General features: G+C 48.2%; 1 protein-coding gene across 4 annotated transcripts in view; it reads right to left on the reverse strand.

Moving 5' to 3' along the window:
* Nucleotides 1–23774, reverse strand: part of LOC140392526 (polyhomeotic-like protein 2) — a 33726-nt gene that overhangs the window by 4324 nt on the left and 5628 nt on the right. For 2 of the 4 annotated variants that reach the window (XM_072477787.1, XM_072477786.1), the window contains exons 3-6: nucleotides 16981–17110; nucleotides 13242–13359; nucleotides 11342–11495; nucleotides 7970–8216 (exon numbers count right to left, since the gene is read on the reverse strand). In XM_072477787.1, coding sequence (XP_072333888.1) covers nucleotides 7970–8216; nucleotides 11342–11495; nucleotides 13242–13359; nucleotides 16981–17110 — 649 coding nt within the window. The remainder of the gene's footprint in view (nucleotides 1–7969; nucleotides 8217–11341; nucleotides 11496–13241; nucleotides 13360–16980; nucleotides 17111–23774) is intronic. The other 2 variants (XM_072477789.1, XM_072477788.1) reach the window with 2 other exon arrangements.

Raw genomic sequence — 23774 nt, forward strand, 5'->3', positions numbered from 1 at the left:
TTTCAACAAAATGCTCGTTACCCTTCCTGAAAGGGGTGTCAAGATAAAATTCCATGGGTGCCTGCTTCAGTGACTCCGGAGCAACCACATCACCATAGATTCCAGTGAAATAGTTGAGACATACAGGCATTGTACCTTAACATTTCAGGAGTAGAATCTTTTAAAAGGAATTTTAAACCAAAGATCTCAAAATTCAGTCTTCCCATTGCAAAATTTGTAAAATGAACAGTGTGACGTGTTCAGTTTTGGAACTCTTTCCTGGCTGATTGGGGTCCATCAGTAATAAAACTGTTGAGAGTCTAATCTTTCACTTGATGAACCCGTGCTTGGGGACAACAAGGACTTCTCCTCACTTGCTGATTATCCGTTTGGAGAACTGAGGAATGATTACAGAGAATTATATTGAATGTACACTACAACAGGCCAGCTAGTCCACACTGGTATTTCTGTCCGCAAAACCTCCTTCCACTATACTCCAAATCACCCAATCAGCAAACCTTCTTTTCCCCTTCATGTACTTATCCATCTTCCCCTTGAACGTATCTTAGCTGTCCACCACAACCACTCCTGGTGGTAGGCAGTTTTACATTCTCACCCCTTGATGAGTAGGGTTAAGTGACGCCTGAATTCCTGGCTGGATTTATTAGTGCCCGTCTTAGACACATGACCACTAGATCTGGTCACCCACACTGTCACAAATGGAACCATTTTACTGTCTCAAACCCTATTGCCCTAACAAACCCATTTATAATTTTTAAAGACCTTTATCACTCTGCATCTAACCTGATCTGGGAGCTCTATTGTGAAAGAAATTAAAGGATAGATTGCGCTGGTGCTTTATGAAATCACCTAAGTGCGGAAAAGCAGGTTCAAAGGAATGGGAAAGGTTTTTTAAAAAAAAATTTAGAGTACTCAATTCATTTTTCCAATCAAGGGGCAATTTAGCGTGGCCAATCCACCTACCCTGCACATCTTTGGGTTGTGGGGGTGAGACCCACGCAGACACGGGGAGAATGTGCAAACCCCACACGGACAGTGACCCGGAGCCGGGATCGAAACTGGGACCTCGGCGCCGTGAGGCAGCAGTGCTAACCGCTGCGCCACCGTGCTGCCCCCGGAATGGGAAAGGTTAATGGAATATTAGGTCAACGAAACTGGAACACAAAGTGGTGCGTTACACCATTGTTTTATAAAGCTCTGATTCAATCCCATCTGGAGTTAACGGCATTTACGCTTGGGCAGAGCACCCGGGGGGCAGGGGGGGGGGGGGGTTGTCCCACATCAGATATACCAGAAGGATAAGATTTAGATAAAATGCTGCATAGACTACAATTGCATTCCCTACATAGAAAATCAAGGCAGCAGAAGTCATCTGACTCACGGAAGTAGTATGGGGGGAGCAAAAGAGCTAGATGCGGATCTAGCGGGGAGAGGGGGAGGGGGGATAACAGGGTTGCTGCTGCACTGGCCGAGGGGGAACTGAAAATGGAAGAGGTGGTCGGGGCGGGGGTTCCCCGTCTGGGGGACTGGAGGGTGCGGGAGACGCGGGCACGGGACTGGCCTAAGATAAGAGATGGCTAGTTGGCGGGGGGGGGGGGGGGGGGGGGGGGTAGCCCCCCAATCCGGCTGATCACGTGGAATGTGAGAGACCTAAATGGGCCGGTTAAGAGGGCCCGAGTGTTTGCGCACTTAAAGGGACTGAAGGCAGACGTGGTCATGCTTCAGGAGACACATCTGAAGGTGGAAGATCAGGTCAGGTTAAGGAAGGGATGGGTAGGACAGGTGTTCCATTCGGGGCTGGATGCGAAGAATAGAGGGGTGGCAATTCTGGTGGGGAAGCGGGTGTCGTTTGAGGCCAAGAACATAGTAGCGGACAATGGAGGCCGATACTTGATGGTGAGCAGTAGGTTGCAGGGGACAGGGGTAGTATTGGTAAATGTATACGCCCCGAACTGGGACGATGCTGGATTCATGAAACGGATGTTGGGGCGTATTCCGGACTTGGAGGTAGGGAGCTTGATAATGGGTGGGGATTTCAACACGGTGTTGGACCCAGCATTAGATCGTTCCAGATCTAGGACGGGGAGGAGGCTGGCTGCAGCCAAGGTGCTCAGGGGGTTTATGGATCAGATGGGGGGAGTAGATCCGTGGAGATTTGCCAGGCCTTTGGCCAGAGAATTTTCTTTTTTCTCCCATGTACATAAGGCCTACTCACGGATAGATTCTTTTGTCCTGGGCAGGGCATTGATCCCGAAAGTGGAGGGAACGGAGTATTCGGCCATAGCCATTTCAGACCACGCCCCGCATTGGGTGGAGCTAGAGCTGGGGGAGGAGAGGGACCAACGCCCGTTGTGGCGGTTGGATGTGGGATTGCTGGCAGACGAGAAAGTGTGTGGGAGGGTGCGGGGGTGCATCGAAAGGTATCTGGAGGCCAACGACATCGGGGAGGTGCAGGTGGGAGTCGTATGGGAGGTGCTGAAGGCGGTGGTCAGGGGAGAGTTAATCTCCATCAGGGCTCACAGGGAGAAGAGAGAGGGCAGGGAAAGGGAGAGGTTAGTGGGGGAGATTTTAAGGTTGGACAGGAGATATGCAGAGGCCCCTGATGAGGGACTACTCAGGGAGAGACGAAGTCTCCAGACGGAGTTCGACCTGTTGACCACAGGGAAGGCAGAGGCACAGTGGAGGAAGGCACAGGGGGCGATGTATGAATATGGGGAGAAAGTGAGTCGGATGCTGGCACATCAGCTCCGTAAGAGGATGGCAGCGAGGGAAATAGGTGGAGTCAAGGATGGCAGGGGAACTACGGTGCGGAGTGCGGTGAAAGTGAATGAGGCATTCAAGGCCTTTTACGAGGAGCTGTATAGGTCCCAGCCCCCAGGGGGAAAAGAGGGGATGCGACGATTCTTGGACCAACTGAGGTTCCCGAGGGTGGAGGAGCAAGAGGTGGCTGGTTTGGGGGCGCCAATTGGGGTGGAGGAGCTGGTTGAAGGACTGGGGAGCATGCAGGCAGGGAAGGCCCCGGGGCCGGATGGGTTCCCGGTGGAGTTCTATAGGAAGTATGTAGACCTGTTAGCCCCGTTGCTGGTAAGGAACTTCAATGAAGCAAGGGGGGGGGACCCTGCCCCCGACAATGTCGGAGGCGACGATCTCTTTGATCCTGAAGCGGGATAAGAACCCACTGCAATGTGGGTCGTATAGACCGATCTCGCTCCTCAACGTAGATGCTAAGTTGCTGGCAAAAATGTTGGCTACGAGGATTGAGGACTGTTTCCCGGGGGTGATTCACGAGGACCAGATGGGATTCGTAAAGGGTAGGCAGCTAAATACCAATGTGCGAAGGCTCCTAAATATGATAATGATGCCATCGGTGGAGGGAGAGGCGGAGATAGTGGCAGCTATGGACGCGGAGAAGGCCTTTGACCGAGCGGAGTGGGAATATCTCTGGGAAGTGTTGCGGAGGTTTGGGTTTGGGGAGGGGTTTATCAGTTGGGTTAAACTCCTATATAGAGCCCCGGTGGCGAGTGTGGTTACGAATCGGCAGAGGTCGGAGTATTTCCGGCTGTATCGAGGGACGAGGCAGGGGTGCCCCCTGTCCCCCCTGTTGTTTGCATTAGCAATTGAACCTTTGGCCATGGCATTAAGGGAGTCTGGGAAATGGAGGGGGGTGGTCCGAGGGGGAGAGGAGCATCGAGTGTCGCTGTATGCAGATGACCTGTTGCTGTATGTGGCGGACCCAATGGAGGGGATGGTGGAGGTCATGCAGATCCTAAGGGAGTTTTGGGACTTCTTGGGCTATAAGCTCAATGTAGGGAAGAGCGAGCTCTTTGTGGTGCATCCGGGGGATCAGGGAAGAGGGATAGACGACCTACCGCTGAGGGTGGCGGATAGGAGCTTTCGATACTTGGGGATCCAGATAGCTAGGAGCTGGGGGGCCCTGCACAAACTTAACTTGACGCGGCTGGTGGAGCAGATGGAGGAGGACTTTAAACGGTGGGACATGTTGCCACTCTCGCTAGCGGGCAGGGTACAGTCAATTAAAATGGTGGTCCTTCTGAGGTTTCTTTTTGTAATTCCATGCCTTCCAATTGTGATCACCAAGGACTTTTTTTTAAGAGGGTAGGCAGGAGCATTATGGGTTTTGTGTGGGCGAATAAGACCCCGAGGGTAAGGAGGGGGTTTCTGGAGCGTAGTAGAGATAGAGGAGGGCTGGCGTTGCCGAATCTGGGTGGCTACTACTGGGCAGCCAATGTGGCGATGATCCGTAAGTGGGTGATGGAGGGAGAGGGGGCGGCATGGAAGAGGTTGGAGATGGCGTCCTGCAAAGGAACGAGCCTGGGGGCGCTGGTGACGGCACCGCTGCCGCTCTCGCCGACAAGGTACACCACGAGCCCGGTGGTGGCGGCAACGCTAAAGATCTGGGGGCAGTGGAGACGGCACAGGGGTGCGATGGGAGCCTCGGTGTGGTCCCCAATCAGAGACAACCATCGGTTTGTCCCGGGAAGGATGGACGGGGGGTTTCAGAGCTGGCATAGGGCAGAGATTAAAAGAATGGGGGACCTGTTCATTGATGGGACGTTTGCGAGCTTAGGGGCGCTGGAGGAGAAGTTTGGGCTACCCCCGGGAAACGCTTTCAGGTACATGCAAGTAAGGGCGTTTGTGAGGTGGCAGGTGAGGGAATTCCCGCTGCTCCCGGCACAGGGGATTCAGGACAGGGTGATCTCAGGTGTATGGGTTGGAGAGGGCAAGGTGTCGGCGATATACCAGGAGATGAAAGAAGAGGGGGAGGCTTTGGTAGAGGAACTGAAGGGTAAATGGGAGGAGGAGTTGGGGGAGGAGATTGAGGAGGGGCTATGGGCTGATGCCCTAAGTAGGGTTAATTCCTCTTCCTAGTGTGCCAGGCTCAGCCCGATACAATTTAAGGTGGTTCACAGAGCGCACATGACGGGGGCGAGGCTGAGTAGGTTCTTTGGGGTAGAGGACAGATGTGGGAGGTGCTCAGGAAGCCCGGCAAACCATGTCCATATGTTTTGGTCATGCCCGGCACTGGAGGGGAGTTGCAAGAACAGTATCTAAGGTGGTGAAAGTCCGGGTCAAGCCAAGCTGGGGGCTAGCACTATTTGGAGTAGTGGACGAGCCGGGAGTGCAGGAGGCGAAAGAGGCCGGCATTCTGGCCTTTGCGTCCCTAGTATCCCGGCGAAGGATCTTATTAATGTGGAAAGAGGCGAAGCCCCCCCAGTGTGGAGGCCTGGATAAATGATATGGCTGGGTTTATCAAGTTGGAGAGGATAAAGTTTGCCTTGAGAGGGTCCACGCAGGGGTTCTACAGGCGGTGGCAACCGTTCCTAGACTATCTCGCGGAGCGTTAGATGAAGGTCGGACAGCAGCAGCAGCAACCGGGGGGGGTGGGGGGAGGGGAGGGGTGGATATCTTTCTTGGGGTGGGGGGGTGGGAAAGAGAGGTTTTTTTCTGGGGGGCATTTGAGCAAGAAAATACATGGATGATCCGGAAAACTGATATGTACAGGAGGAATCCAATGTACAAAGTTCTGTATCATATTGACTTGGGGTTTGCTTGTATGGTTGAAAATTTTGTTGAAAAATTCTTAATAAACATTTTTTTTTTTTTAAAAAGCATTTTCTCATACAAATGCCCGTAGAAACCTGGAACGCGCTTCCACCCCCTCCTCCACAAAAAAAAAACTGCTGAAATTAACTCGACTGAATATTTGTAGACTCAGATTGATAGATTCTCGTTAGGAAAGGCAGGTTAAATGGGAGTTAAGATACAAATCAGATTTAATTGAAATGGCAAAACAGAATCAAGGGGCATAATGGCTTCCTTCTGTTCCTATATCAATATGTTCTGGAATACCCTATAAATCAGGAAGGCTGCTACAACTGGTCTCATGACTAGAAGCAGAAGAAAATTAATTTATCTCTCTCTTCATAGCTAAAGTGATTGTACATGGACTCAAGAAACATCATCATAATTATAAAAACTGCAAGGGTTAATGTCTAAATCAACCACAAGAGGGAGCAAGATGTACAGGTATATAAGACATTGATGCTAAGCCTTATGAGTGAGGTTGAGGAGAAAGCTAGAGAACAGACTGAAGGAAAGAAAGTGTGAGTGAGAGCAGAACATAGTTGATGTAATGGTGTAGAGATTAGTAGTAAATGAGTGTAATTATATGTTTATTTTCTAGGATTAAGTGTTGAATCCAAATTAGTGTTAATAAATTTATAGTTTTATTCAAGGGGCTGGTTTAGCACAGTGGGCTAAACAGCTGGCTTGTGATGCAGAAGAAGGCCAGCAGCGCGGGTTGAATTCCCGTACCGGCCTCCCCGAACAGGCACCGGAATGTGGCGACTAGGGGCTTTTCACAGTAACTTAATTGAAGCAGACTTGTGACAATAAGTGATTATTATAATTTAAAGCTACTTGTAGTCTTTGTGAACACTACGCCAACCATCCTAAAATTAGCAACACAGAACACCACAGACTCAAGAGAATGGTATCAGGTTTGGCTCTAATACCAATCAGCACTCACAATCCAGGCACAAAGTTGACGAAAAGCCAATCAGCAAGGTCTGACAGAGGCCAGCGCACATGCAACTATGTCGGAGTAAGATTGCATCCTTAAACAGGCAGGTGGGTACACAGGAAGTAAAGCAAGACCCAAAGGCTGGCATGGTGGCGTCGCACAGTGCTAGTTCCAACTCATTACACCATTCAATTGGAAGACACAAATTCATAGTCATATCTTGCACATCTTCAGTTGCATTGATACATTTGTGGCGGGTTTTGCTGGGAGTTTCCTGCCAGCTCTGTTGGACAGTTCCCCGCCGCTATCTAACCACACTTCGTCACTTCTTTGGGCCCTGGGGAGATTCTCCCCGGTCAAGCCCACACTTACAATTATTTTCATCACTGGGGAGGGAGCTGAACTCGCTGCCCAGACCAACTCCTCAGAGATCGGGCCGCCATTTCGAAAGGTGCCCTTATCTCCAAGTGAGCTTATGGGTCCCCCACCCATGGCAATGTCACCCCACACATGTATGGACATTAATACCCTCCCCCTTCCCCACCCCTCCACCAAGTGATGACAGCCCCCTTTGGGGTTGCTGAAGGCCACCCCTTTTCAGGGTTCCCATGCCCCCTTTTGGGACCCCCCTTCCATGGCCCCCCCACCCTTCACCCCCCCACCCTTCACCCCCCCAACCTTCCAAATGACCGTCCTGCACCTCCCCCACCCACCATATACTCCACCCTTTTATAGGCATAGCCCAGTCAGGCCCTGACCCTTGGAAGTGCCCCCCTGGCAGTGCTCCTGCTGGCTTCACCATGCCATCCGGAAACCTTGGCAGTGACAGTGCCACACCCTGCCCTGTCCTCCCAGTGGCCTCCGATGGCTCGGGACCCCTGGGTGCTGTTTTGCCTGGTCGCCGTTTGTGTGGACCAACGGCGCCCGGCTGTGGACTCCCTGGGGAGGCCGTTAGATGCCGGGAACTCGGGAGATCCTGGGTGAGCAGGCCAAAGTGGGTTTAAAACCTAAGTAGGCATGCGTGGCGTGGTCATGCCCATTGTAGGCAGGATCCTGACCACGCCGCCTCGTGAGGTCTGGGTGGATCTCGCGAGGTGTACTGGCTGTGGAAGTCCGCGGGAGGCTTCAGCCGGCATCTACTGGCCACACCGTGTTCCTGTACGGGCATGATCGTGTCCAATGTATGAAGTCCACATACATGACGGGAGCGTGGGTCATAGGAGCAGATTTATCTCAGAGTAAAGATCTGGAGATCCCAAACAAAAAAGTCAAAACAACCAAACTCACAAAAGAACAATAAAGAATATGCTGCAGCTACAAATTAAAAGTTTTCAAGACCAGGCTACTTGTTTTCAATTATACCGAGGCAGCTTCTAAAATCTACGCCCACCCAGTCTAAACAGTCATAATAAAAACAACCTTTACCTGGCAGTGAGCGAATGAATTCACACACGTCCTCGACGTTCCACTTGGTGGCGTCACTCGGCAAGAAGTGATGGGCAATTCCCATTGGATCTCGCATCCTCATGTCATGAATATCCAGCTCCCGTTCACTCTGTCGCCTCCGTGAGGTGGAGGAGCTGGCAGAGATGGGCGACAGTGGTTCTTCATAGCTGGAATTGTCGGAGCCTCTGCTCGAATCCTCCTGACTTAGCCCCATGTTAGCTGGCGGCTGTTGTGAAGGGAGATAAACATTAGCGTGTCAGAGGAAAAGCCCATAGCTCAGAAATATCAGTCATGGTGTCAATATCCTGGCACTGCCTCCCTAACAGCAATGTGGGTGTACCTACACCACGTGGGCTGCAGCAGTACAAGAAGGCAGGTCACTACCCATCACCTTCTCAAGAGCAATTAGTGATGGGCATAAATTCCAGCCGAGCCTGCAATCCCCACATCTCAGAAATAAATAAAAAATGATGGGTTCTTTAAAAGGAAAATTTAGCTGCTCCAAAGTGAGGCTTCTCATGAAAGCCTAATCGGTCAGGAAAGGTTCTCTGTGCCGATTACAAATGCCTAACAATGAGAAGCAGCAGCAATTTATTCCCAGGAATTATAAACTACACAATTCTTTGAATAAGCTGACTTGCAGCAGGAGATGGGAATGCGAGTTTACCCCATCTGATCAGCACACTGCAGAGTACATTGCGGGTGGTACATGTGAGAAGATTCAAGGTTCGATTCCCATCTGTAATTAATATTCACCGACTAAACTCTTAGAACTACCTACATTCAGAGTGGGAATCAACACATCGTAGCCCTCGTGGGTCTCACCCCCACAACCCAAAGATATGCAAGGGTAGGTAGGTGAATTGGCGACGCTAAATTGCCCCTTATTTGGGGGGAAAAAAAGGGTGGCATGTGGCGCTGGTTAGCACTGGGACTGCGGCGCTGAGGACCCGGGTTCGAATCCCGGCCCTGGGTCACTGTCCGTGTGGAGTTTGCACATTCTCCCCGTGTCTGCGTGGGTTTCACCCCCACAACCCAAAGATGTGCAGGGTAGGTGGACTGGCCACGCTAAATTGTCCCTTGGACAAAAATAATAATTGGATACTCTAAATTTATAAAAGGAAATTGGGGGGAAAAAAAAGAATTGGGTACTTTAAATTTATTAATTTATTATTTTTTTTAAACCACCTCGTAGCCCAGGGGACACAATGAGAGTACATTGCAAACCATGCAACTAAACTGAGACACTCCTTGCTTTATAATGTTCTTGCGCCACAACAGAGATGTATTTACCCACTGACCCACCAGGACAATCCAGCTCGAGACAGTATATCCCAACAAGATTGAGAATTGTTCCTATCAATTTGTAGTCGACATCTGTTACGCGATGTGAAGATTCCAGCGTTGGACTGGGGTGAGCACAGTAAGAAGTCTTACAACACCAGGTTAAAGTCCAGCAGGTTTGTTGCAAATCACTAGCTTTCAGAGCACTACTCCTTCCTGAGATGAATCGGACTTCTTACTGTTCATCTATTACAGTTTTAGCAGATCAAATGTTTGTTTGATAACGATGCGGAGAAGCACCGTGGGATATTTTACAACATTAAAGGTGCTATAAAATGCACATTCTTTGTTGCAGCACGTCACATGCTGTAAATCCAATATAGCTGCATCATTTAGGCAGAGTATTGTGGAGCTGAAACACTGGCGGGGGATTGTGAACAAGTACATGGGAAAGATTCTGCAAGAACATGGCCCTGGGGGAGAACATGCATTTATTGATACTGGTGCTTATTACACTGTTATTTTAATGATATTCCTGACATTAGATTTTTGATTCTGCACCAATTGTATTATTTATTAGTTTAAACAAAGCTACTCTTCTTGATTCGCTGTTCTTGGGCTAGAATGTCGATCAGCTGCATGTATTGTGTCCATCTCTCGGGCTTTCTTCATTCAGGTTTCTATTCAGAGTGAAGTGCCCAGCTGGGTAACTCAGTGTCTGAATACAATACGTCACCGTGGAGGTAGCTATTCAAATGCCAACTGGCTGGAGCTCAGCCCCGTTGATAACGAATTGAAATTTTTGCTTGAATGATTTTAACACTGCCCTGACCAAACCAGAGCTCCCGATCTGAGCCCGCAGGCTCTTTATTCAATTTCTGCATTGAGCAATCAAGCAGCCTTCAATTCCAAACCACAGGACAACTATCGGCGATACATAAAAATCTAAAGTCCAAAATGAAACAATTTGGGAGAAATCCCCACAAAATTGAGACGTTTATCATCCTTAAAAAGATTGCTGCCTCTTTTCAGGTGCAAACCTTATCAAAAATCCTTATGTAGATAAATGGGCCAATAAAGCTTGTCCATTAGAACTGCTTGTTCATGTCCCAAGGCCATATCTTACTTGCTGGTTGCCAATGTCTTATGGTGCCCTGTTCCCCAACTCTTCTCACTGTTGTACTTCAATCTCTCCAGGGACTCTCCCTGCCCATTTCCCATCTCCTCCACCCTCCCCCACTCCTGTTCTTTGACTCCCACCTCGTGCTCATCCTCTCCTCCCATTGGTCTCTCCTCTGGCGGCTGTGTCTTCAGCCGTTTCGCCGTGCCCTCCTCTTCTCCGACCTTTCTCAAAACCCAAGCTTTGATCGCCTTTGCTCATATCTACTTCCTTCACTCAGTCTTCAATTGTTTTTCTATACACCTCCTTTGGGGAGAAGTGGTAATGTCTCTGGACTAGTAATCCAGATGACACAGGCTAATAATGTTCTGGGGCCACTGGTCCGGATCCCACCTAATGGAATCTAAATCCAATGAATAAATCTGGAATTGAAAGCTACTCTCAGTAATGGTGACCATGAAGCTGTCATTGATTGGCATATAAACTCCATCTGGTTCACCAATGTCCTTTAGGGAAGAAATCTGCTGCCCTTACCTGGTCTGGCCTACATGAGACTCCAGATCCACAAAAAAATGCCCTCTGAAATGGTGACAAGCCACCCAGTTTAAGGACAATTAAGGATGTGCCTTTGCTGGTGACGATCCCATCCCTTGAAAGAATTTTAAAAAACGATAATACTTGGGACATTCTTCTGCATTAAAGGCACTACATAAATGCAAAGTGTTGTTTAATTCTCCATGGTCTTGGGGTATTGAGGTTATTTGCTACATCTCTTCCAAGTGGTGATTAATTTATTGAACACAGACTTAAGATTAACCCTTGGTTCAATATAGGTGCTCTGTATCGATAGAGGCATTGAGACAGCTTCCAGATTAACTTTAGAGGAAAACCATTTGAAATAAACTGCTGAAAACTTTACAGCCATTCTGTAGATGGTGTACCTTTACCTTCAGCTGTTTCTTGTGTTGTTCTTTATTGGTATTGTGTAAACTGTTCTTTCTTGGACCTCGCCGACCTAATTTGCCTCCTTCCTTCTTCTGTAAGTATTTGCTCTTGTCTGGTTTAAAGAGACCCACTCGCTTACTGCAGCCAACATTATACCTTTGAATAAAATGGAACACGTTTAAACAGCTGGATTTGTGGAATATGATTCTGCTGATTAGTTACTGGAACAAACCCTCAATGGGTTCAGTACATTTTAAGTCTGACACAAAAACACATTACAGTGGCAAAGATCCAGTTTCCTAAATTCCCTGTTAATCATCACTTTGCTGCAGTGTCCAGTTTTAAAAGCATTCTTGTGCTTCGAGCGTACAGAAAGTAGGCATGGTTGAAAATATCAAAATGGAAAAGTGATTCAAAACGTTCTTTCAGGACACTTCTAAACAAATTTAATTTCTTTCTCCTGTTTTTTTTTGAAGGTGGCTTACATTCAGGTGCGGTTTCCATGGCACTGGAGAGGGGTAAATTTTGGTCATGTTCTTTGGGCATTAAAATCGTGGGGATGATGGGGTCTTTCACTGTTGCCCATGAGGCCATGTTGGGAAAGGTTGAAATGCGCGTTACTAACAATCACCCAGATGATTGTTGAAGAGCTGATAGACAATTAGGTTGTTGGTCAGCTCTCATTAAAGAGGCTACTTGACATTTTGGTGGATAATACTTCACTTAACAATCTCCCCCAACAGCAACCAGCTGAACAGGAACACATAAATAATTGCTGGGAATGTTGAGTGCTATTCAAAAGTACAATCACCAACTGTTCATCGCTGCAGCTTTGAAGAGGATTTTTAAAACACATTGGGAGACATTCTGGGATAATTTGCTAATATGTCACCAACACTCTTACCAACATTTATTCTGGAAATTTTGAGAACTTCATCTAAAGAATTCTGTGCTAGAGGACAACTTATAGGAGTCACCAGGGGGATGTGAGTACTTTGTCATGGGGATCATGCTCGAGACTTCCTTTGGTCTAGAGGAGGAATGGGAAGAAGAGATGAGGCCAGACACAGCAGCACTGCTTCAGGAGAGCATTCCGCTCGTCTGTGGATACAGGACATCACTCCTCCCCTGCACGCCCTCTATCTGGACCTCAGGTACCTCTTTGCGAACCTCTCACTCATGCCCTGAGCTTTCCTGAAAGGTGTCCCTATGTGGCAGCCAGCGCACTCCACAGATTCGGAGCAAGTGGGCGTGAGGAACCGGCCCATGCTGCTGAATGAAGATTTCTTCTTTCCAGTGCCAGAGAGTCTAACCTGCAGGTTTAGCATCCCCTGTCAAGTTCACATTATGGTAATCAGTAATTAGAACCAAAATCGTGTCCCAAATCCAGACTTTGAACCGGTAATGTTGGTTTTTACATTATCACCAAAGTATTGACCCCCAATGTCTCTACAAACTGGAAATTCTTCACATGAGAATCCAAACTGTGACTGGCGACTTGACGGAGGCATCACACCCAGACAAGATTCGGTTAACCACCCAATACCAACATGCGGACTTTCCAGCGGGTTTCGCTGGTTAAGCTGACTTTTCTGTCGTAGCTTCAAGCACCAATGCCAACTCCAGACAGCTCTGTATGAGAACAGTGATGCGGCTGCAGATGTGGGGCCAAACCAGTCAGTTTGCGAGGTTGAATGACTTCGCAACATTGATCAGGGCATTGACCAAATGAACCTCGGGCGCAGAATTCCAGGAAAGTTTAACGAGACGTCACGGAGTCTCGAGGTTCTAATCACGTTTGCTACAGTTGCTGCTGAGCACCTCGAAAAGGTGAAACTCCTTTTCACTGGTGATTAACCAGTGCAAAACCTTGAATATTCCATGGTTCTGCTGACTCTTTACCTCTTTGCACAGGCCATGGAGCAAAATCTTTTTGATCCTTTGAACTTATGAGCGTAATCAAGCCTCCCGCAAAATTCACATTTCAGTTTGAGAGCATCCTCTTCCTTTTCCTTAGAGTCTGAGAAGCATTGGGGGAAAAAAGATGAAAATGTTACAGCCAAATAATCCAATGCAGTGAGATACACAAAATATTCCACATCCCGTTCTGGAATTTCAATCTAATAGGATTCTTAAAACTGAAAGCTTCAATATATTAAGCAGTGTGGATTGATTAAACCTAGCTGTGACTATTTAATCTGCACTGGGGTAAATCTGTCAACTTTGTCACCAGAAATTAGACAAATAAATTAAGCTGCTGGTCAGAAATAGTCAACATTCTTGCTTTGTGGATCACACAATACTGATATATATTATATATGAAAAAAAATCTTATTTCATCAATGGTGACCTGAACCAGATGTTTCAAAATATAAAAAATGCACAAAGCTTCACAGAACACTAACAAAGAATATTGGAGTGAACCTATGTATGGAACCAGAGGAAATGGGAGAGATACTAAATGAATACTTTGCCTCAGTATTCACCAAAGAGGACACGGTGGATGAGGAGTATAGGGTAGAGTGTGTAGATATTCTGAGTCATGTTGATATTAATAAGGAGGTGTTGGGCATCTTAAAAAGCATTAACGTAGATAAGTCCCCAGTGCCTGGTGGGATCTACCCCAAGACACTGCGGGAGGCAAAGGAGGAAATTGCTGGGGCCTTGACAGTAATCTTTGTATCCTCATTGGCTACAGGTGAAGTTCCAGAGGACTGGAGAGTAGCCAATGTTGTTCCATTGTTTAAGGAGAACAGCAGGGATAATCCGGGAAATTATAGGGCGGTGAACCTTGCGTCAGTGATAGGGAAATTATTGGAAAAGATTCTTAGAGACAGGATTTACTCGCATTTGGAAACAAATAGACTTAGTGATGGATAGCATGGTTTTGTGAAGGGGAGGTCGTGCCTCACTAATTTGATCGGGTTTTTGAGGGGAAGGCAGTAGATGTAGTTTACATGGACTTCAGTAAAGCCTTTGACATGGTACCTCATGGTAGACAGGTACAAAAGCTGAAGTCACATGGGACGAGAGGAGAGCTGGCAAGTTGGATATAGCAGTGGCTTGGGCACAGAGGACAGAGGGCAGCAGTAGAAGGGTGCTTTTCTGAATGGAAGGCTGTGACTAGCGGCGTTCCACAGGGATCAGGGGCGAAATTCTCCCCAAACGGCGCGATGTCCGCCGACTGGCGCCCAAAACGGCGCCAATCAGACGGGCATCGTGCCGCCCCAAAGGTGCGGAATGCTCCGCATCTTTGGGGGCCGAGCCCCAACATTGAGGGGCTAGGTCGGCGCCAGAGGGATTTCTACCCCGCCAGCTGGCGGAAACGGCCTTTGTTGCCCCGCCAGCTGGCGCGGAAATGACATGTCGGGACGGCGCATGCGCGGGAGCGTCAGCGGCCACTGACAGTTTCCCGCACATGCGCAGTGGGGAGAGTCTCTTCCGCCTCCGCCATGGTGGAGACCGTGGCGGAGGCGGAAGGGAAAGAATGCTCCCACGGCACAGGCCCGCCCGTGGATCGGTGGGCCCCGATCGCGGGCCAGGCCACCGTGGGGGCACCCCCCGGGGCCAGATCGCCCCGCGCCCACCCCAGGAGCCCGCCCACGCCGCCTTGTCCCGCCGGTAAATAGGTACTCTAATTTACGCCGGCGGGACAGGCAATTTATTGGCGGGACTTCGGCCCATCCGGGCCGGAGAATCGAGCGGGGGGGCCCGCCAACCGGCGCGATTCCCGCCCCCCGCCCAATCTCCGGTGCCGGAGACTTCGGCAACCGGCGGGGGCTGGATTCACGGCAGCCCCCGGCGATTCTCTGACCCGTCGGGGGGTCGGAGAATGACGCCCCAGTTCTGAGGCCTTTGTTATTTGTGGCATATATAATTGGAAGAAAATGTAGCTGGTCTAATTAGTAAGTTCACAGACGATACAAAAATTGGTGGAGTTGCGATTGTCAGAGGATACAACAAGATATAAACTGGTTGGAGTCTTGGGCGGAGAAATGGCAGATGAAGTTGAATCTGGACAAGTGTGAGAAGGTCCAATGCACGTCGGAATTACACAATATATGGTAGAACTCTTGCGAGTACGGACAGGCAGAGAGATCTGGGCATGAAGTGGCAACGCATGTGGATAAGGTGGTCAAGAAGGCATACGGCATGCTGGCCTTCATCGGTCGAGGCATTGGGTATAAAAATTGTTAAGTCATGTTGCAGCTGTACAGGACCTTAGTTAGGCTTCATTTGGAATATTGTGTACAATTCTGGTCGCCACACTACCAGAAGGATGTGGATGCTTTGGAGAGGGTACAGAAACGGTTTACTAGGATGTTGCCTGGTATGGAGGGCGTTAGCTGTGAGGAGGAGTTAGATAAACTGTCTGTTCTCAGTTGAACGACGGAGGTTGAGAGGCGACTTGATAGAGGTCGATAAGATTATGACTGGCATGGACAGAGTGGATAGTCAGATGCTCTTTCCTAGGGTAGGAGAGTCAAGTACTCTCGGCAGCTCTACCCTCTCCCTTAGCTCCTCCAGACTGGCGAACCCTTCCTCTGAATAAAAATCCCTCACCTTGACCAGCCCCACTTCCCTCCACCTCCTGTATACACTATCCATCCCCCCCCCCCCCCCCCCCCGCTCAAACCCATGATTCTCGCACAGCGGCGTTAGCACCGACATCCCTTCCACCCTAAAATGCCTCCTCAGCTGATTCCATATCTTCACCGTGGACAGCACCACTGGGCTCCCTGAATACCTACTCGGAGCCATTGTCAGTGCTGCCGTCACCATAGCCCTCAAACTAGACCCCTTACAAGATTCCTCCTCCATCCCAACCCACTCTACCCCTTCTCCTTCCCACCACCGCCGCACCTTGTCCACATTCACCGCTGAATAATAATGAAGCTAATTCAGCAACGCCAACTCCCCCTGCTGCCTCTGCCTCTGTAGCAGGGTCATCCCCACCCTCGGCACCTTCCCCGCCCATACAAAGTCAGAGATGATTGTGTCCATTTTCCGAAAAAAAGGGCTTTGGTATAAAGATCGGGAGAACTTGAACGATAAACAGAAACCTCGGCAGAATATTCATTTTCACCACTTGGACCCTCCCCGCCAACATTAAGTGCAGAGTATCCCACCTCTTAAGATCCTCCCTGGCCTCCTCCGCCAGCTTCGTTAAGTTCCACCTGTGGAGCCCCGTCCATTCTCTCGCTACCGTAATCCCCAAATACTAAACCTATCCCTCGCTACCGTAAATGGCATCCCCCCTAAATTAGCCCCCTGTCCCAGCTCATTCACCAGGAATGCCTCGCTTTTCCCTACATTCAGTTTGTACCCAGAGAACCCTTCAAACCTCCCCGACAGGCCCATAATCCTTCCAATACTCTGCAACGGATCCAAAATATACAGCAAGAGGTCATCGGCATAGAGCGACACCTGATGCTCCCTCTGTCCCCTCATTAGCCCCCGCCACTCTGCCGACCCCCTGAGAGCCATCGCCAATGGGACATCGAAATTAAATGGAAACGACGAATAATATAATGCAAGAAACCTCTGCCTAAAATTAAGCTCAGAATGCGTTCGTGTCCAGATTACCGCACAGTCCTGTCACATGAGGCAACATCAAAAGGTACTGTTGGTGAAGACAAACCTTGCTGGCTCAGATCATCCATCTCCGAGTCAGTGTTATTCGGCTGGGGCAGTTTTTCTGCTGCCTGCAGGGCTGCCTGCTGCTGCTTTTGTTTTGCCAAATTTTCAATCAACAAAGAAGATCGGCCGACCTACAAAACAGGAAAACAAGAACAATCCTATGCATCTTACGTGGGTTAGCTCTCCCAGCAGCAAACATTCCTAAAGGACCCAGGAGGATGTTTCCCTAGATCTCTGCTAGCGACTGCCAAACCAAGCACCAGGAGGCTTAAATACAGGATGGTCAGGTACGGTTTCCTCTCAACCCCTTCCAGGCATACAGCCCAACATGTGCGGAGGTTACCGCTCCCCACAGCCAACCAGTTCACCTGAAGCCACTTTTAAAATGGTGACAATGCCCAGTGCTATAAATAATGGAAGCAACATTTAACAGCTTCACTTCAGCTGCTGTTAACTCAATCTCAACAATATTAATACTTGGGAGACCTTGGTTAGCCACTGAAACACTAGACATCTTCTAGTAAAGTTCCATTGGCTTATCGGGGATCATCAATCAATGGTCTTATCACGAGAGACTATTTCATAGCTTCTGTCCCCTTTCCAATTTGATCCTTTTCCCCACTCTCTGAAGGTACTGACGCATGTTCAGACATAATTCAATGAGTCCCAGCAGTTCTCGGATGGTTTTCTCAGGGACCATTGTTCATGTGAACTCAGTCATTAGTAAATGTTGGCAGGATCGCAGGCAGGCATGCGCAGACACACACACCCTGGCCTTTTGTAGGCTAACTGAGGGATCTAGCCGAGATCATGGAATCATGGATGACTGGCTTAAATCTGGGTTGGTCCCTCTCCAAATGGAGCTTCTAAATGACGTATTTAATACTGAGTCGCTGAGGGGGACATTTTCTCAATTGTAATTAAACTCTTATTCTTGCTGTTTAACATTTGAACATCAGTAAATGTGGTTTTGCCTTCGGAGCAGAAGATTGTTGGACAAAACATCAGCACAGTATTGAGGGAGTGTTACACTGCCGTAGTCAATGCAGTATTGAGGGAGTGTTACACTGCAGTAGTCAATGCAGTATTGAGGGAGTGTTACACTGCAGTAGGCAGCGCAGTGTTGAGGGAGTGTTACACTGCAGTAGGCAGCGCAGTGTTGAGGGAGTGTTACACTGCAGTAGGCAGCGCAGTGTTGAGGGAGTGTTACACTGCAGTAGTCAATGCAGTATTGAGGGAGTGTTACACTGCAGTAGGCAGCGCAGTATTGAGGGAGGGTTACACTGCAGTAGGCAGCGCAGTATTGAGGGAGTGTTACACTGCAGTAGTCAATGCAGTATTGAGGGAGTGTTACACTGCAGTAGACAGCGCAGTATTGAGGGAGTGTTACACTGCAGTAGTCAATGCAGTATTGAGGGAGTGTTACACTGCAGTAGTCAGCGCAGTATTGAGGGAGTGTTACACTGCAGTAGTCAATGCAGTATTGAGGGAGTGTTACACTGCAGTTGGCAGCGCAGTATTGAGGGAATACTACACTGCTGGAAGTGTTAACTGAGCCCTCTCTCCCCCTTCAGGTAGTCAAAGATGATCCCACAGCATTGTTTAAAGGGTAGGGGGAAGGTTGGGGAAGATGGGGTAATTGATCTTTGGAAGCCCATGGATCTGAGAAATAAAACACAAGTTTGTGTGTGAAAAAGAATAAAGAGCTCAATATTTTCCTTTGTGTATTAATTAAAACCAATCGCAAGTGCATCGTTTGTACATCAACTTGCAGTTAAATCTAACACAGAAAATGAGTGGCTCAGTTAGCCATTTTTAAATACACACAATTGACATGCCTAGTGGAGGCATGTCCTAGTCAAACTTTAAATGTGGACTTCATTCAGTACTGAATTTTCAGGAACTGCCTTTTATTGGAAAAGGGACACTAACCACACGGTTAATATGGATGTCAATTGTCAGCTGATTTTTACAATTCCCACACAAATAATTAATTCCTGTCTGAAAATGCCTTTGGAAAGTTCTCAAATGCGAATGGGTTTCTCAGGTGCAAAGGAACCAGCTCAAATGGGAGCGAGAAATGGCTGCCAGATGTGTTATAGCTGTGTGGATGGAATATTAAACAAGGTTTTCTCGTGAGCTAATCATAGCTGGTATGTTTACGGGTTATCAAATCACTCCCTCTTTGTTATGTCAATCACCCCGACACCAATCCAGCATGGTGACAATGGAAAGCACTGAAACCTGCTATCATCTGACTGAAACTGGCTACAGAAAATACATCTATTATCCCAAGAAACAGAGGGAAACTGGTCTGTCTGAAAAGAACATCCACTACAGAATACCAGCTGCAGAACAAAGTAGCAAAACCGTGCCTCTTTAATCCTGGAGACTGCTATTTCTTAGACATATCCCAGTCAGATTCCTAGTCCAACTACAAAGAAACTAGACATTCTGGTAAGAAATGACTAAATTCACAACCTTCAAGGGTATCCTACAAGAATCCCCGATAATGATTACAAATATTGAAAACATCTAAACTACCCTATCAGAGTGAAAACATCACCGTAAACAGGACTGCGGGGGTTGGTTTTCCTACGATGTGCCAAACATGTGAACTGTGTGTTTGTCTGGAACTTGAAAAATGTACATCGCGTTTAGACCTTCAGGATGAATGTGCGAATAAATAATTATCTTTCTTTAATCCCACAAATGCTTACTGCTGATTGTTTAAAAATTGATCCCAAACCCAGGAGTTGAGAAACATATCCACCTTTCTCTCCAAAAATACATTGATTACAGACGGGAAGGGAAAGGATAACCGGGTTTCAGTTCTCTTCTGTCCGTAACAGAATTAACAAAACAGTAGGAGGGTTCAAACCCAACCTCCATCTTATTGTATGTAGGGTTGCAAGTTCATTTGATTTGGAGAAATAAAAATTTTTTAAAAAGAGGCCGAAATTCTCTTGCCGTTTCCTGGTGGCGGGATTCTCTGATCCCTGGGCAGCGCGGTGGCACAGTGGTTAGCACTTTTGCTCCACAGCGGCAGGGTCCCAGGTTCGATTCCCGGCTTGGGTCACTGTCTGTGCAGAGTTTGCACGTTCTCCCCGTGTCTGCGCGGGTTTCCTCCGGGTGCTCCTGTGTCAGCTGCCGTCTCAAATAAGTAGCTAACAGGGAAGGAGTCAAATTTTCGGATAAGCATATGAATAGGAGGAGACCATTCAGCCCCCATGAGACTGTTGTGCCAGTCAATAAGATCATGGCTGCTCTATTTTTCAATTCCCATTACCCACACTGGGTCCATGCCCTTTGATGATCTTTACTGAACAAAAATCCGAAATTTTCAATTGACACCAAACCTTTATGTGAGCCGAGAGTTCCAGATGTTGCATTTTGGGATATAATTTGTGGTAAAGTGACTCACTTTTCGTCCTCTGAATTAGATGTGTTTGCTCTTCCTAAATGACAACTATTGGAGCAAAATATTACATCAGCATTGGCCCCTCCCTCCCTTCCTTGCTGTATATAATTCAATATTTTATTAGGAATTAGTTTATTACTAAAACAATTAAAAATAACATTAAACTATTTCTTCAGGAGCTGATACTTCTCATACTCTGTTGAAGAATTTTAAAATTCACGGTTTTAAAATAATTGAACCTTCCTCTGCCTCGTCACTCACTCATTTATCCCCCCCCCCCCCCCCCCCCCCACCCTCCATGGAATTGCCCACCCTGGGAGCTGTGGACCTTAGGGTCTAGGGAACAGCACACCCCTGCCGCACGTTCCACGGTGGTGGCAAGGGAATCTCGGTTGACAATGGCGGGAATGGAACATCCAGCGGCTGGCCACTAGTTATCCGCCCTACGCTGTTGCAGGACACGCCGCAGAAGGGGGGAGTGGGGAATCCTGCCCTTTGAGCAGTCTGGAGGAGCTGAACACTCCTATTTCTCATGTTCTTAAATCATATCTTCTTCTCCACTGAAGCACTCATTCTTTGCACTGCGTTCGACCGGGTCCCAACCTTCCCTGGCACCTTTCCACCAAGTGGGTCATTGTTCACGTTTGCGCTGGCACCCAGCGGTGTGAATGTAAGGGGGCGTCACAGCTGCTCGCACCCACCCTGACCACACAGGCACGTTCTCCAGGGACGATCAATTAACAGAAACCAGGAGTGAGACTGGAGCTGTGCCTCCCAACCCACCCACTGATCTGAGAACAAAGAATTCTACACCCGACACTGGGATTGAACAAAACGTGGCCGCTCGGTCCAGTGTCTGTGCCAGCTCTTTAAAAGAGGGAACAAATGTGTCCTACCCACCTGCCTCTTTCCCCATAGCCCTGCAAAATGTAGCCTACGAGTGTTTATGAAGTATTCAAATTGTGAAAGTGCCATGGTAAGATTTGAACTTACATTCTCTAGATGTCAGCAACAACACAACCAGCTCACTACCTGACCCTCTTTACAGACATCCTAGTCTCTGTAGCTCAATGGCGAACAGAGGGACAGCAGAGGCTATTCAGCCCATCATTCAATTAGAGCTCGGGGCACAGTAGCGCAGTTGTTAGCACTGCTGCCTCACAAGCCAAGGTCCTGGGTTCGATCCCGGCCCGAGTTCACTGTCCGTGTGGAGTTTGCACATTCTCCCCATGTCTACATGGGTCTCATCCCCACAACCCAAAAGATGTGCAGGGTAGGTGGATTGGCCACGCTAAATTGCCCATTAATTGGAAATTCTATTAAAAATCAGTCAATTTGAGCGTGAGCAATCTGAGCGTCAACATTTACCCTCACTCGCCCCATAATCCTTTCATCCCATAACCCTGAAAATTCCTAACGAGCTCTATATATCTACCCCTTGCGTCTCCCTTACTTTGAACTTTCCACCAAGTGTGTTTCTAAAATACATTTGTAACCTTTTCACTTTCAAGTTTCCGCCATCTCTCGCGGACCAAAACTTGCCTCTTTCTGTGCCATGATCTCCTGCAGATCACATGGTTGCAGGAGGCATTGGAAAGTCTCCATTTCACATGTTGCGCAAGGCATTGCAATTGTGTGGGAAATGCTAGACAGACACAGACTCTCTTCCTGTCTCTATGTTTGTGTATATTAGCTTCAGCTTATTTATTTATTTATAAATAAATTTAAAGCACCCAATTCATTTTTTCCAATTAAGGGGCAATTTAGTGTGTCCAATCCACCTGCCCTGCACATCTTTGGGTTGTGGGGGCGAAACCCACGCAAACACGGGGAGAATGTGCAAACTCCACACGGGCAGTGACCCAGAGCCGGGATCGAACCTGGGATCTCGACGTCGTGAGGCAACAGTGCTAACCCACTGCGCCGCCGTGCTGCCCTAGCTTCAGCGTATTAACGTACAGGTTCAACCCTTAATACGACATCAGAAGAGGTGCTGTTCCCACTGCTGCTACCTAGCGGGCAGGTATCCTAGAATTTAATAGGTTATGGGAGGATTTGATCGAGGTTTCCGAGATATTAAGGGGACCAGATAGGGGTGAGAGAGAGAAACAGGTTCTGCCTGGAGTCCAGGTATAGTCTAGAAATGAGAGCTAGTCTGTCCTTTGAGGAGTGGAATTGGAAAACATGTTCTGCACCTAGTTGATGTCTGGAACTCTCTTCCACAAATGGCAATTGATGACAGATGAACTGTAAATTTTAAATTGGAGTTTGGTACATTTTTGACAACCAAAGATATTGAGGGGTATGTGGCAGATTGGGGGCTGGATTCTCCACTGTCGGGAATCTCTGTCGTGCGGCAGCCCGGGGGTTTCCCGACGGCACGGGGCTTCCCCACAATGGGAAACCCCATTGGCCGGCTGGCGAGACGGAGAATCCCAAGGGGGCGGAGAATCCCGCCCTGGGTATTTGGCCGATCAGCCAGGGTGATCTCACCGGAATTCCTCAACCTGCTCAATGGGGCTGGAAGGCCTCCTCCTGTTCCAATGCTTGGACATTGCAAACTCCCATCAGCTCCAAACAATGAAACAACTCAACAGGCATTTTCATTACTTACACCGTGGCAGGTCTGCAAGCAAAACTGACTTAAACATGCAGGTTAATCTTAGTGCAGGTTACACAGTGACACACACAGGTGGGTGGGGGGAGTAGCAGCAGGACAAAAAGCCAAGGACAGGACACTGCCAGGGTACATTGTTTAAAAAATCAATCAGTAACATTATACAGTATTGTAAAATAGAAAGTCAACACTCACAAAAATTGCCCATGAAGAGAGCGTCGATAGAGAAGGTTGTGGAAATCATTCAAAAAGTGGTTCAAACATGATGAGAAGAAAAGTACAGACATGAAAATGTCATTGTAAATTAGTGCAAAATCTCCGATAACTTTTAACTTCTTTTGACTTTTATACTGCAATAAGAGATGCCCCTTCCTCCCACCCAAAAAAACCACACACACACACTGCTTTATCAGCAGAAATATTAGGGGTTAATTTTAAATCTAGCCCGCGAAGTCAGGAAACTCAGGAGAAATAGTGCGACCTGGGATTTACACCTGCCTCATTTTACTCCCTCGAGTCAAAAGGAGATTAATATGGGGCCAGGTGTAAGAGCAAAATTGTCCCCGCGCCCTCCTACCCAGCACCCAATCCCGCGGGTCTCCTGCCAAGCGAGTTAGGGTACACCTACCTGAATTGAAAGCTGTACCTGTGTAAGCAACAGCCGTAGCCTTACAATTAACCAGGTGATGCTGTTAATTCCTCAAAGCTTCGAGACCCAACTCAGGCAGCGGCAAGAGGAGACAGTGGCTGCTGAGAG

Source organism: Scyliorhinus torazame, chromosome 16 (assembly GCF_047496885.1).
Source record: "Scyliorhinus torazame isolate Kashiwa2021f chromosome 16, sScyTor2.1, whole genome shotgun sequence".
Lineage (NCBI taxonomy): Eukaryota > Metazoa > Chordata > Chondrichthyes > Carcharhiniformes > Scyliorhinidae > Scyliorhinus > Scyliorhinus torazame.